At 35.4% G+C, this 14,267-nt stretch overlaps 2 protein-coding genes across 8 annotated transcripts in view; both read right to left on the bottom strand.

Annotated features, from left to right (window-relative positions):
* Positions 1-3,303: 3,303 nt before the first annotated feature.
* LOC107862452 (leukocyte receptor cluster member 1 homolog) lies at positions 3,304-6,694 on the bottom strand. Its single transcript, XM_047393393.1, has 2 exons — positions 5,730-6,694; positions 3,304-3,910 (listed from the first exon to the last, which is right to left on the bottom strand). Exon 1 carries the CDS (start codon positions 6,550-6,552, stop codon positions 5,731-5,733), a length of 822 nt encoding a protein of 273 aa, XP_047249349.1. The 5' UTR covers positions 6,553-6,694; the 3' UTR covers positions 3,304-3,910; position 5,730.
* Positions 6,695-6,926: 232 nt separating this feature from the next.
* LOC107867563 overlaps positions 6,927-14,267 on the bottom strand; it is a 13,384-nt gene continuing 6,043 nt past the window's right edge. The window contains exons 7-17 of one of the 7 annotated variants that reach the window (XR_001673242.2): positions 12,761-12,873; positions 12,598-12,663; positions 12,132-12,274; positions 11,783-11,885; positions 11,634-11,692; positions 9,709-9,813; positions 9,142-9,217; positions 8,187-8,299; positions 7,584-7,643; positions 7,346-7,504; positions 6,927-7,263 (exon numbers count right to left, since the gene is read on the bottom strand). Coding sequence is in view for 5 of the 7 variants with exons in the window: in XM_016713866.2 (XP_016569352.2) it covers positions 7,402-7,504; positions 7,584-7,643; positions 8,187-8,299; positions 9,142-9,217; positions 9,709-9,813; positions 11,634-11,692; positions 11,783-11,885; positions 12,132-12,274; positions 12,598-12,663; positions 12,761-12,873 (941 nt within the window). In the remaining 2 variants the exon portion in view is untranslated. The other 6 variants (XM_016713866.2, XM_016713878.2, XM_047393385.1 and 3 more) reach the window with 6 other exon arrangements.

The raw sequence follows: 14,267 nt of genomic DNA, 5'->3' as shown, positions 1-14,267 counted from the left end.
GTATTCGGAGACAGATAATATTCTTTTGTAGTTATTTTGCTGATGTATTTGACTCTTGGATTGTATTAGTAGTTCTTACACTATTGACACCAGATTTTGGGCATAATCAGTATTTTGGATAGTCCTTTCCGGATTGTCATGATTACTTGTATGGTTCGGCTTCGTTCTAGAAGCCTTACCTTGGGATAATTTTGCCTTTTCCTCTTTTCGTATCAGTTTAGGGGATAGACCTACTTGTCAAGGTACGCCACGACAAGTGCCATCATGACCCTCATTTTCGATTCGTGACATGTATATACTCAAATTTATATTTTTAAAACATAATTAATTAGGCTAATTTGGTAAAATAGATCCCTAATAATATTTTTTTCTTAATGGACGTGCAAAGTCTATAGGGATCAATTTATACAAACGGAGTTTATTGGTATTTGACCGGACACAAAATTTAAGAAAAAATGGTCAATTCATAAAATTTTTAAAATTGTTAAAGTCACTTTAATGTTTACTTTTAAATTTTTTTTCTTATTAAGTGGGACACAATAAAAATAAAATGAAAATAATGGCATAAAATAGTTGGCAAATAAGAAAAACTTACTTTTTTTAGGAGGAATTTAAAAGAAAATGGTTAACTCATAAAATAAAATGGAGGAAATATAAATTTTGATAGATTTTTTTGACATTCATTACATACAATGAAATAGATATAAAAACTATTGTAATGTGCATATGGTTCAACCATTGCCACATGTATAGATACTCACATATAGTAGAGAAGTAGAAGCATGGAAGATATTTTTGTATAATTGCAATAATAAAATAGATATGAAATACCAAAAATATCCTTAATTATTAAAATAGATTTAAAATTTCAAAACTACCTTTGGTCGTCCCCAACTCTCCTTTCTATATAGTAGAAAATTAAATTAAAAATAATTTTTAAAAAACGACCACTTGTGCCGGGTTGGGCCAATGACCGAGTATTGCAAAATTGTTGAGAAAATCAATCATAAGTGGTCGATTTATTTTTTAAAAAAATTATTATCGAAAAACGATCACTTGTGGGCGATTTTTATTAAAAATTAAAATTTTAATAAAATGTATAATATTTATAATAACATCCAAATAATTTAATGGGATGTATATATAAATCAGATAATTAGTTATTTTATCATCACATTAACATGAATAGTATATTTCCCCAATCGTATAGTAATATCAATGCATTTCATAAAACTAGGATGAATTTTTGGTTAATTAGCTTTTAAATACGATATTATATACATCATAATACAACGTGTTAATCAAATAAATTATCCGTTATTACTTCTTCAACAATATACCCTTGCCTACATTGACACACGTAGTATATTTCCTCCATAGTATGATATCAACGTATTATTCAAAATATTTTGATATATAGATTCAACTATCTAACTTTTAACTACTGCATACATCCTTACATGAGATATACGGATATATGCATATTTTCGATTGACTATCAGCTTCCAAATACGTACTATATAAATCACATACGCGATTTTATCACCCCATAATATTACAATTCACATATACTTAGATGAATTATAGATTAGTTTATCTTATGTTATTATACCTTCAAAAGTATACTATTATCTTGATCGATCGATCGTATGATATCAACATATTCAATATATAACAAGATACATTTAGTTAGCTTTAATTTTGATTATGTACTACATACATCACTACACAAGAGATATACATACATTTTTATAAATGTAAGCTTCGAACTATGTACTACGTATATCACTACATAATATATACTATATATAAATATGCATACACACACACTCAATCGACTATCAGGTTCTAAATACGTACTATATACATCACATACACGAGTATATTGTCCTGTAATATAATGCGACATATTTCATAGATACTTTGATGAGTTATTGATTAATTTAATTAGCTTACATCAATCAAAACGTACAATATATTATTACTTCTATCGTTTCAAATCAAGGTATTCAATATGTTTTGATAGATTCTGCTAGTTTTTTACTATATCATTCTTCGATCACTATATACATCACATCCACAAGTATATTACCTCATAATACAACGCATTCAGTATATTCTGACATGTTTCAAAGTCCATCAGTCTCTACCTCGATCTCCTCAACGTCAACTCCAATGAAACGCCATCGACCAATCGAACCGATACCTGCATAAGGTGCAGAAGAAAAAAAAAAAAAAAGTATTCCCCCCTTATCAGGATAACCCAACACAACGATCCACAGAATTGCCTCCAAAACAATAAAAAGATAGCAACTATATATATGGCAAGGAGGGGGGATCAAATGCTGAAGGAGGAAAACTGGAGGAAGTTAGAAACTTATCAAGCAGATGAAAACATGACAACATGAGGATGATGTCTGAACCAAGGTCGAACAGGAGAGGACCACCACACCAAAGGAGTCATGGCAGAGGATATTCGGAATGAAGTTCGGACTGAATCCTGAATAGAGGAATAGATGAGTCATGAAAAACGACACAAGAAATAGTCGATTAGATTGTGTGATTATGTATCTTTTATTTGATAATTCTGAAGTTCGAATCAGCTTGAAGTATCTTCTGATGTCAACCTAAGTGACATTCTTCTAAAGTTATTTGTTTATTAAAATGGGAAATCAAAAGGAGGAAAAGGGAAAAGACGACGCCAATATGGCTAGAGACTTTGATAGTAACCTAATTGGCATTGAGGCTCAAAGCCTCGGTGCCCAACCAAGATTGAATGTATTTTACACACTAGAAAAAGGAAAAGAAGACACCAATGTAGAATCAACATTGAAGGCAACCTCGACTAATTCCGAAATCATGCTGATATAATAAAATTTGTGGAGAAAAATGAGTCTACAGACCCTCCAAGTCTTTAATTAAAAAAAGGGGACAAGTGAATCCCACAATCTTGTTAAGTTAAAAAAATAAAATCACTTGAACAACTGTCCCAGTTGTCTCAACAACTTCGCAAAGTTGTCGAACAACTTAGCCCAATTATTGAACAACTTTGCGCAGTTGTCGAACAACTTTGATAGTCGTTGAACAACTTCGCAAAGTTATCGAACAACTATCAAAGTTGTTCGACAATTGCGCAAAGTTGTTGGAACGAAAATAGTTGAAAAAAAAACTGAAAATATTTGTCCTTTTCACCTAATTTTAAAAACTTGAAGGACCACACTTAATTGGAAACTTGTTTGTCCCTTTTAATCCAAAGTCCCAAATTTGTGACCTACAAGCTGATAAGTAGACAAGCAACTGCTATACAGTAAAATCACATATCTATAAGAATATCAGTCGAAGTAGAAGTCAGTTTCAACATACGGCTAGACATAAACAAGTTTGAGGTTCTCATTCCTAAGACTCAGTAGGTGTCTGTCACTCTGCGACTCTATAAGCAAGACATTCAATGTTTTAAAGGATGGAACTGCTCAGAACACTTCAAGCACCAGCTTGTGTGTGTGTTTGTGAGCTGTTGGATTGGTTTGTGACTCATCACTTTCAGAAACTATCAACCCGGACAATGCAAGAATGTCATAATCCCCTCTCAGGTCAATCAGGCCTCTCCAACCGAATTAGCGCCAGTTTCCTCAGCATAGCTTGGTATCTGAACAGGATAAAGACTCTCCAATCAACACCATGCGCTTGCCAAACCAAAGTAGATACAATGCAAGCATTGAACTTATTCCACGTCTTTCGGGGGCGCTTGCCAAACCAAAGTAGATACAATGCAAGCATTGAACTTATTCCACGTCTTTCGGGGAAATGAAAATAAACATAATCAAGAATTGAACTGCATCTCCATGCGTTTTCCTCAAGTGCTCTAGGAGAACGATAGATTCGACAGATCACTTCTTTTGTGCCCATTGCCCTGCATGAAGACATACAGAAAGGAGGAGAAATCATGCTGATGACTACCCAGCTCCCAAAGTATTGCAAAATCTATAGTTACAATAACCTTAAAGGAAAAATAAATACGAAAAGGTAAAGAAAGTTTCCAGCTTTTAAAAAATTAAAACAATCTCTATTTAGCCAGAGACTTCACCAATCACCACACGTTGCAGTTGCTCAAATAATCCTTATTTAGAAATGCATTAACGTCTCCCCTTTCCTCCTCTTTTTTCCTTTACAACTGAGATACAGATACATGAAAATTCTCATCATTCTCAAACAAATTGTACTCCCAAGACAATTCACTCTATCCCTCCCACAAGGCCCCACCCACAATCTCTCCCTCTCTGATTGAGTGCACAACACTGTTTAAATACACTTCAAGAGTCCTCGGTGGATATAAAAATACATATCTAAAAGGAAAAAAATATGTTCCATTCTTGACTAGTTCTGTAAATTAAGCTATATCAAAATGTTAAGACAACATTCTTCTTAAATTTCACACAATTATTCTCACAACAAGTTCACGTCGGACATCACGGAACAAACCAATCTTTAAGGAAATTCGATTTAAATCAATAACAAGATGAACCATCATTTTTTGATATTCATTTTCGCACCCATTTTTTCCACCGGATCACCACACAATAAACCTTGCAAAGCCTAGGTGAACTTAGAGCTCCAATAGAAGTTCATGATATTTAAATCAAAAGCCCTAACATCCTACGAGAAATCTGAAGCATGAGTTAATTCTGTACCTCTATGAGCTTTCCAAAACCAGAAGACACACAATGGAAAATACTTCAGAGTTTGCTTGGCAGAGTCTTGTCAGCAATCCTTCTAGAATAGACTACTTTCACTTTTTTTGTTCTTTCAGAAAAATAAGAAAGTGAGCAATTACACAAAAGCCCTACTTTAAAAGAGCATACTTTCTTTCCATATGAACCGCCTGAATCTCAGAGAAGCTCGGAAAAAAGGTAAAGAAGAAACTTTTGCTTTATTATCCAAAGAGACATCCTTGGTTTCCAAGAGAGAGGCTTTAAGCTTCATGCAATATTGTCTAAACTGTTCTCTTCTACATTGTTGTTACTATGGCTTCTTTACTACCGTATTTGTTTTACATACTTGATTGTCGATATGCAGTACTTGAGCTGAGGGTCTATTGGAAACAACCTCTCTACCTTCACAAGGTAGGAGTAAGGCTGTGTATACATCACCCTCCCCAAACCCAACGAATAGGATTATACAGGGTAAGTTGTTGTCGTTCTTAGTAATGTCTAAACTGCTTAGCAAGAGGTAACTGAGACACCTTGATTATGCTTATTAAGACAATCTTTATAACTGTAAATAGAGAAGTACCACCTTATCTTGCAAAAGTAACACAGTCCTCGCTTTCCAAGAAAGAAGAGTTTTAGGCTTCTTGCAGTATTGTGTAAAATGTTTAGCATCACATGTAATTGAGATTCGAGGCACTTTGACTTGCTTGCAGTAGAAAATTGCACTGTGTGGCGAGTTAAAATACTTATATCTATTACATATTGACACCACTAACATCTTCATGAATTTACTTCTTTATATATTACCCTTAGTGAAAATTCCGGCTCTGTCATTAAAATTAGAAACACATGATACTCAGAAAAATGTTAACTACAAACAATGATCTTTACAAAGCATTACAATCACCAGAAATATATAGCTCATTATATCGAAAAACATCAACAAAATGTAACTCAACAAGCAATAATCTTTACAAAACATACTAAATAACTCATTAGCAACTTTAATTTGCCAATACTCACCTCATATTCTACGTGAGAATCCTCCATCTCTCCTACTCTTCTCCATTAACAATGCTCTTTCTCTTCCCTTCTCCTTCCTCTCCCTCTCCAACCGCTCTTTCCGCAATTCCTCCACCGTCTTTTTCCCATTACTACTCTTCTTCACACTCCTCGAATCATCACCATTATCTTCCTCACTCTTTTCATCATCATCATTTTTCCGTTTCTCCATATACCATGGCAGTTTCGTTCCTTTACCAACAATTCCATAACCTAACCTATACTTTTCATCCTCCGGCGCAATCACTCTCACCGCTTCCTCTTTCTTCGCTCTCTTCTTCTCTCTTCCGTCTTTTACCGGGTCGAATATTCTAATCCCTTCGAACAAGTTGATGTGCTTCGAATCCGACTCCTTCTTTCCCGCCGATTTCTCCGCCGGCTCCTCCGTCGAAGCCGATGGATCCGGCGCCGATGATGATGAGGCTGAACCGCGGCGAGCTTGACGGAGCTGTTCGAGGCGGTATTGGGAATCGCGCTTGCGAGATTGTTCCTGTTTGAGCTGCTCCTCTTTAGCGGCGGCTTCTTCGTCGCGTTTAACTTTTTCGCGGTTATCGAAGTTGTATACGTTCCATCGTTTTTGTGGGAGGATGTTTAAACCTCCATGGCCTCCCATAGCGCTGATGAATTTTGGGGAATTGACTGACCTAATTTTCTGGAATTGAAAGTTAATTAAGAGGAGATTGATATCGGGTCGGGTTCTGGTTCGAGCCTGGTTTATATATAATGGGCCGCGCTTGGTGTTTGACAGCACTGGCCCAATAAGAGGGAAAATGGATCGAGTCATCCAGAGGTGGTATTTATAAGGAAAATTTGCTCATGGGCAAGCAAGCCGGAATCAAAAGCTATTTAGGTTGCTTAATTATTCACAATTTAATACAGCTGAAATTGATGCCTAATAAGCAAAATATTGCACTCATTTCACTCTTGTTTGTAGGCAAAACCAACTTGCACACACATTATTGCATTATCAATAATATTTTTTTCTTATTGATAGAGATGTCAGGAAGCATCGTTCAGAGATAACGTTCCACTAGATTATGTTACCTCAAATCTGTCAGCTATTAAGACCACAATTTATCAAGTTGCAAGCATATCCTCTAAGCCATTGAAATTGCAGGACTCTAACACTTGTCCGAAATTAGCCCGATGGAGAGCGGATGCAGAGCAAGAACTTTGAATTTATAGACTTTGAATTCTAAAAGATGCAACTTCTGAATAAATAACTATACATATTAGTTCATCAATTTACGACATATGAAGCATGATGGTGAACGTGACGGCATCATAGGGATCTCATATCCTCTTACAGGCTTCCAGCTCCAAATTTCCAAGAACATACAAACCAAATGGCCATTGGCACCTCAGCACACGACAAACTTCAGAAACCATTGCCTTACAATTGACATTGGCAAATCTCTCTTTTCAGCTGTGCTTCGAGAAGGCTACTTGCATCTAAATTTGGCAACCATAGACATGATGACAAGTAGCATAGCAGCTGCACAGTGCAGACCAAATCTTCAAGGAACTGAATTACACAGATTTTCATCATACTGCTCATGATTTCTGATGCATGGTACCTTGCTGCTCAGCTGCTCCCAGAAGGAAACATCATATCGCATCATATATCAACTCTTCAGAAGATGAAGTCGCTCAAAGCATTGTTCTTACTAGCAGAATGTTTCTTTACGATGTAGGAACTGTCTTCTACACCCGCACTCAAGCAATTTATCCTGTGCCTGTGGAGGCAGCTCTTGAAGTAGTGTGGAGATGGGGTATTGTAAAACATGCAAGAAATTATTAAAATTTAGTACTTACCATTCAAAGTGATCCTCACAGCAAATAGAATTGCAGATAATTGAAAGTCCAGATGCTTTCCTGAATATAGCAACTTAAATTAACTGGTTATTCAAGGGGAATAAAATGCTCACACCAGGCCGTGGACAAGTTTCAGAGAGGTGAATACGAATTGAATTCATGAGAATTTAAGTTGTAACATGCTATACAATAGAATATATTTTGAACTAAACCACATTGTGATGGGATATCAAGACATTAAAATACGTTGACTTAGTTTTTTATGCTGAGTATAAGTAGTCTTTCATTGTGATGGGATATCAGGACACTAAAATATGTTGTTTTAGTTTTTTATGCTGAGTGTAAGTAGTCTTTGTCAGTTGGAATGGGTGCCATGGAAGGGGCACCAATAGCAATTACCACTGTCCCTAGGACCCAAATTCTTGAACTTCAGAATTTCAAATCAACGATATGATCTGGTATTTTAGTGTGTAGGAATCACTGTCCAGCATGCTAACATGCTGAAGGGAGTGGATCAGGAGTTTACATATTACCGAGTTGACCTGCCTAGTCATGCTTTCACAAAAATATATCAGGATCATTAGATGTAAAACCATTACATACCAAGTTGCAGTATACATATCGTAGAACTTGTCGAAAGCCTTATCAAAACAATAGTGACAAGCTAAAAGATACTTGATGTCTGTCACATTGCATGTAGATTTGCAGCATTTTACCTATGTTTAATAAAGATTGCAACGTTAAGCATGTCAAACATACAGGTAAATATGATAAACTCAAGCCATTTATAAAAATATCAAAAGCAACCAAAATGGCGATAAAAATTACAATCAGTATCAAATATAAATCAATCAACTATACCTCAATCCACACTAGCGGGTTGGCAAGGAACACAACACAAGGGACTTCCTAGGGATCACCTCCCCTGGTACTAATCTCGCCCAAGAATGCTCAGCTTAGGAGTTCTGATGCAGGTATTAGCGGTAGCATGACTGTATCCCTCACATAACTAGATTACATTTACATTGGCAATCAACCTATAGCAATCCTCCTTTAGGATGAGGGACAGGGTATACATTGCAAATCTCTCTAAGTGGGAGTTAAAATCAGGAGCAGTCATTACTCATTCGAATGCAGACCGAGAACGAAACAGGAGCTCAGCTCAATCTTAGCTTATATTGGCATCATGTACGGGCTTCCATCCTAAAGTTATAGACAACTGAATGTATGACCAGCATGGGAAGTTAACAAGCTTATATGATTTTGAACATTAATGGCATACTACATTAACTAAATTCTTTTTCATATTGATGCTCCAAAAGTAAGCATAAACAAAATAACGCTTGTATTTATTTAGTATTCCGATATTATTTTAACACAGTTGATCTTCAACAAAATTGATTACGTCCTAATAATGATTAAACTGCACAAAATATAGTACTATAACAAGAATTAGAAGCCTTACATCTCCAAGCAGTTTTACGCATATATACAACATCAAACATAACTTGAGACAAATTGTAATTGCAGGAATTAAGATAGATAGGTAAAGCTTTACCAAACGCTTGAGCTTATAGGAGTAATATTGTCTGTGTGAGGGGTGTCCAGTGATGTGTTCTCTCAGGTGACCTGCACTGGGAACGCCATAGATAAAGATTAATCAATTCCCCTTCACTACAAATTGAATACATCATAAGCTCCACTGTTTAAGTAGGCCAAGAACTGTGCTGTTCAAAAAAGTTACCAGAATTATAAATCTTTAGTATCACTTTAGTTTCATCAAAAAATCCCAGCTCCTTATTGAATCCTTATCGGTAATGTTCAACCATTGAAGTAGAGGACCTCCCCCATTATCCCCCAAATAAAGAGAACAGATTCTCTAATTAAGAATCATCTGCTCAAGCAACATGTATAGAGACCTACTTTAGGGGTCACAGATAATAAGGAAGGAGGAAGGAGTGGGGGGATTATTCCAAACTAGGAGAAGGCACCAAAAATTATGCCATCTTAACATGTCATCAGTCCCTTCTGTTTAAAACAATTTGATGCTGTCAAAGGAGGTGACACATATTCATTCACCAAGCAATACATAAAGCAGAGTTCACTTCAACTGCCACTAAATTACCTGTCACAAAAGGTATTACTACAATCCAGACACATGGCTAAAGTAGTTGATCTTCGGCAGGTGTTACAGTTAGCACCCAATGAGCTTTTTCCAATTTGATGGCATCTGCAGATAAGGAGAGACCAAAAACCAATATTAGCGATCGGCCTTAATCTAATCCTAAATACATATATGACTGACAGCATAGCTCATCAAATTGGGTTATCTAATAGATTTTAGCTTTCACATGTCAAAAGGGAACAAAGCTTTCAGCTTTAGAAAGTACTACCACTACCATGCAGCTATTAATTGATCTTCGTCATCAGAAGTAACTAAGTTCCACTAGAATTTTAACAGAAAAACTGATCCTTCTTTTAATGGTATAGTAACAGAAATCTGAACCAATAAAGGCAAGTATTAAAACAAAAGCATCTAGTAAAAGGGCTTAGCAGGACGCCAGAGACAGAAGAGTCTGGCTACCGCAGTTTCCTAAAGCACCAGGCAAACATCAATCTAGATCTTTATTTTTCACATAATGACTCATTCCTTTGCAATACAAATTGCAAAATTCATAAAAAGTTTATTACCTTTTTTGAAACATAAAGTGACAATGTTACTATCTATTGGTTTTACACTAAGTTACTCGGACTATTCACTTTCAGTGCTGCACCCGTATCGACACAACATGCGTGTGGGATCCAAACCTGTTCTGGTCAACCGATTTTGGGTACTTTGACCAAAATCAACTGGAAAAGTCCGGAAAGATTTAAGAAATTTTGTAATCAAAACAAAAGTTAGGGTGACATTGAAGAAAATGGAATCCCTTGCACATAGAAATTTCTATGTTATTGCTTTTCTTTTTATCTCCTTCCAAGATTTTCTTCTTGAACAATATTTTCTCCTCAATTTTTTCATGTAATATCTCATAATTTATGTTTTATAACTCTATTTTTAGATATTTAAATTATTTTTTGCCGAATCCCCGCACCCGTATCCATCCCTAGATCCATATCCCGGAATCTTGATATTGAGACCGTGAAGGATCCGACCTCTAGATCCGTAACCTTATCGGACACCCGCACCCGAGTCCGAGCAACTTAGGTTTTACATATCACCTCTTTCAGTGTTGAAATGGAAATATTGAATTATAGAATAGTTGGAACTTAGACTGAATACCTAATATTTAGTTGAGGAACAGAAAGGTAATTCTTCGGAAAAAAAATGAGCAGAAATTAATCCATAGAAGTATGTATATTTGTCTTGAATCACGGTGAATGACAATATTAAACCAAGACAACACTTTTAAAAGTTTAGATTACATTTCTTTCATCATTATCATTGATCAGTCAAAGATCATGTAGGAGAACAGCCAATTCTGAAAGATCAAATGGGTATTAATTCAACATATGGCTGCCATTGTGTTTTTTTTGAAATTATATGGCTGCCATTGTGTTGATTGTCTTAACCCATAGTAAAATTGTCCGACATTGGTGAAGAGAAAGAGCTATTATCTCCATATATGGTTTTAGACAATCCCCACCTAAGTTGACAGGCAAGATCTATTTTCTTAAAAAGGTATTAGAGTCAAACCCCTCGCTATTATTGATATACCTAATATTGGGTCCCCATGTAATGTTGGGTATGCAGGTTAATTTGTTGAGGGATTATGTTAATTGTGTCCATACATGGTATTATGCAATTCTCACATCATGAACTAGTTTTCAAGGTTGAGTTACGTCCAATGTTCATTTTCTTAACAACAATGAATGGAAAATACTCATATTCACACACAAAGCGAAAATCAAGATACACCAAACATATAAACAACAAGCACACATGGTCAATGTATGCTCTCCTTCTTCCTCCTTCCTTCAGTGGGGGAGGAGGGCGGAGGCTGCTGTATTGTTGCAGGGATACAATTTAAATGAAGTATAAAAAGACTTAACCTTTTATACAGTTGGAGAAGCTCTTTGGATATACTGGATTTACTTTGAGCCACTTCCACCTGTGTAAGTCTTTATTACGAATAGCATACAAAAATATAACTTCTACTTCCTATTGGCTTATGTTTAGATCTTAAGAAAGGAAGTAGCACCTGTTTGCTGGATTCACCAGCTTGACCAGAGGAAAGGGGTAGAATTTTTGATGCCGTGACCAAACAATCTTCAGGAAGATGACCTGGCCTCTGACATTTCCAACTACACCAGTGAAATTATACTTAGCAAAAATACTTCCCATAGCAATCGGAGCACAAAATAAGACACATTTGACTTTTTTAAGCATAAAGGTGGTTGCCACATGCAGCACACAGTGCAATAATATAAGTCCAAGCAGAACTTGATTGCTGAGAATGATCGACAACATATAGAAAATAAAAGTCTTTGGTGCCCAAGACCTAATCTTGAGAGATTACTCATCTTCAAACTGAATGTCAACAAGCTTACCACTCATAAGTACAAAGAGCAGATCTCTTTTTGGACCACCGATGACGGTCATAATCCCAGATGTCGCCTCCAGATTCAGGAACTTCCACTGTGCACTTTGGTCCAGAATAAGTCTCAGCTTGGACATTGCTACTTAAGGGCCCCTAAGACATAGTCAGAGATTCAGCTGGAGCTGAAGAAGCAGGTATCTCATACATATATAAAAGTATGTATTGCTCTCATGATTTACATATTTTGGTGTGTAATACATATCCTGATACCTGGCCAGCATACAACTCCAGTTTAATTAGAAGCTCGAATGTTCAAGACACGGGACCCTTTAAAAATGCTGAATTATCCGATTAGACTCCATTATTCTCTAACTAATTATAATAAAATAAAAAAGTTGTAAAACAATAGTTAAATTCTGAATATTTACACACATATCCCATGCGGGTCTATATGTACAAACAGAAAGAGCAAATACCTGCTGGAATTTAAGATTTTGCAGGAGGTCAGATTTGCAATCCATACTGCATATGTCTTCTTCAGTCTACAAGCAAAGCAAAAAAGGATATGGGGTTCACTAAGAAGGAACAGAAAGTATGAGATAACAAAAAGAGAAACAGATCCATAATCGAGTGACTTACTTCATCACATATATACTCTCCATACTTCCCGCATACCACACAAGCAGGTTCTCCTGGAAGAGGAAATCGCTGCTCACTGCGAGTTTTAACTCTATCTATTTCACTTGCACTACCTAAAAAAAAAATTGAAGGAGAAAATCATGTACGGAGATGGGATGCTCTCAAAAGCCACAATAAACAAGCTTTTCACAAATTTCATACTTGAGAAGATAAAACTTATTGACTATCTGTCAAAGGATTTCTATTGAGCAGGAATTATATATAATATATAGATACAATCATAGATTAATAGTAAACAGAGACTTCTAAGTCAAACATTTAAATATAGGAAAAACTTTTGTTCCATGTTGCTACACACCTTTTGTGGCATTCTTTGCTTCGACGCAATCAAAAGGTGGCAGTATATTCTGTTTGACTTGATAATAAAATGCCGCAAACAGATGCATATATCTGCATAGATATGTATATTCACATAACCAAACACATTTGTATGTATGGAGATAGATTCCTTATCAAACAATATATGGATAGAGATCTTGAATTCTTGATACCTATCCAGAGTGTTGAAAATATAACAATGTTTTTCTGTGTTTCTTAATTTTCCGATTATTGGAAGCAATCTTCACTGGCACGAGGATCTCCTCATAATAACGTCCATTATGATAGAAATCAACAATGAGTTTATGATGGAGCGGTTTAAGATAAGAACCGCGTTTTTACTTCAGGAAATGAAAAACTTGTAAGGTCCATTTAAGTGGAAACAACTCCCTAACATGATTTTTTCATATCCAAGGCTCAAATATGAAACCTCTTAGGTGGAGGGATCCTATTTGTCCCACCACAACCCTTGTTGGTAAAGAAAAGTGAGAGATATAGGTAATATCCTAGCTATCTTGGTGGTTCATTATAAAGCGTACTAACAAAAAAATTTTTTAGAATGAGAAAGTGCAATTAAAAGGCTATTCCATAGGCAACTTTACCAGAAAATATTTTAAGAACGAGAAAAGACAACTAAAAGGCTATTTTATAACATTTGTGTAGCCAAGTCGAGGGGGATATGTAGATGAACCATAACCATGTCTACAAATCTATAATATATTAAAAGTATGAACACCTTTAAAAAAGTGATTTGAATTTTCTGTCCTTCATTAAAAGGTTCTCTCTCGGACAAAACTGTCTTTTCACTATTTTTTTCAATTTATTATTTAATTATTTTTATTATATTAGTTAGACTCTTAAAATATATGAAACTCCTAAAAAAGGTAATAAATGCTCTTATAAACGTATGAAAAGAAAAAGAAGAAATAAAAGAAGAATCCACATAAAACTCTAATTCGTATGGTTTTAGTTTGTATAATTTTGGTAAATAATTTGTGAATCAATTAATATTTTTCTTTAAACTAATCAATTAGAAATATACTCCTAAAATATGACAGAAAAATACTCGGACTCTATTAAGAAAATACTTCTATAAATATTGAGATGTACGTTAAACTAAAGAAGAAAT

This window comes from Capsicum annuum, chromosome 1, assembly GCF_002878395.1.
Source record: "Capsicum annuum cultivar UCD-10X-F1 chromosome 1, UCD10Xv1.1, whole genome shotgun sequence".
NCBI lineage: Eukaryota > Viridiplantae > Streptophyta > Magnoliopsida > Solanales > Solanaceae > Capsicum > Capsicum annuum.
The sequence above is the reverse complement of the archived record's forward strand: the minus strand, read 5'-3'. Positions and strand labels throughout refer to the sequence as shown.

Coding starts and splice junctions, on each gene's coding strand:
- LOC107862452 (XM_047393393.1), bottom strand. CDS start 6,552: ATGACTCGATCCATTTTCCCTCTTATTGGGCCAGTGCTGTCAAACACC.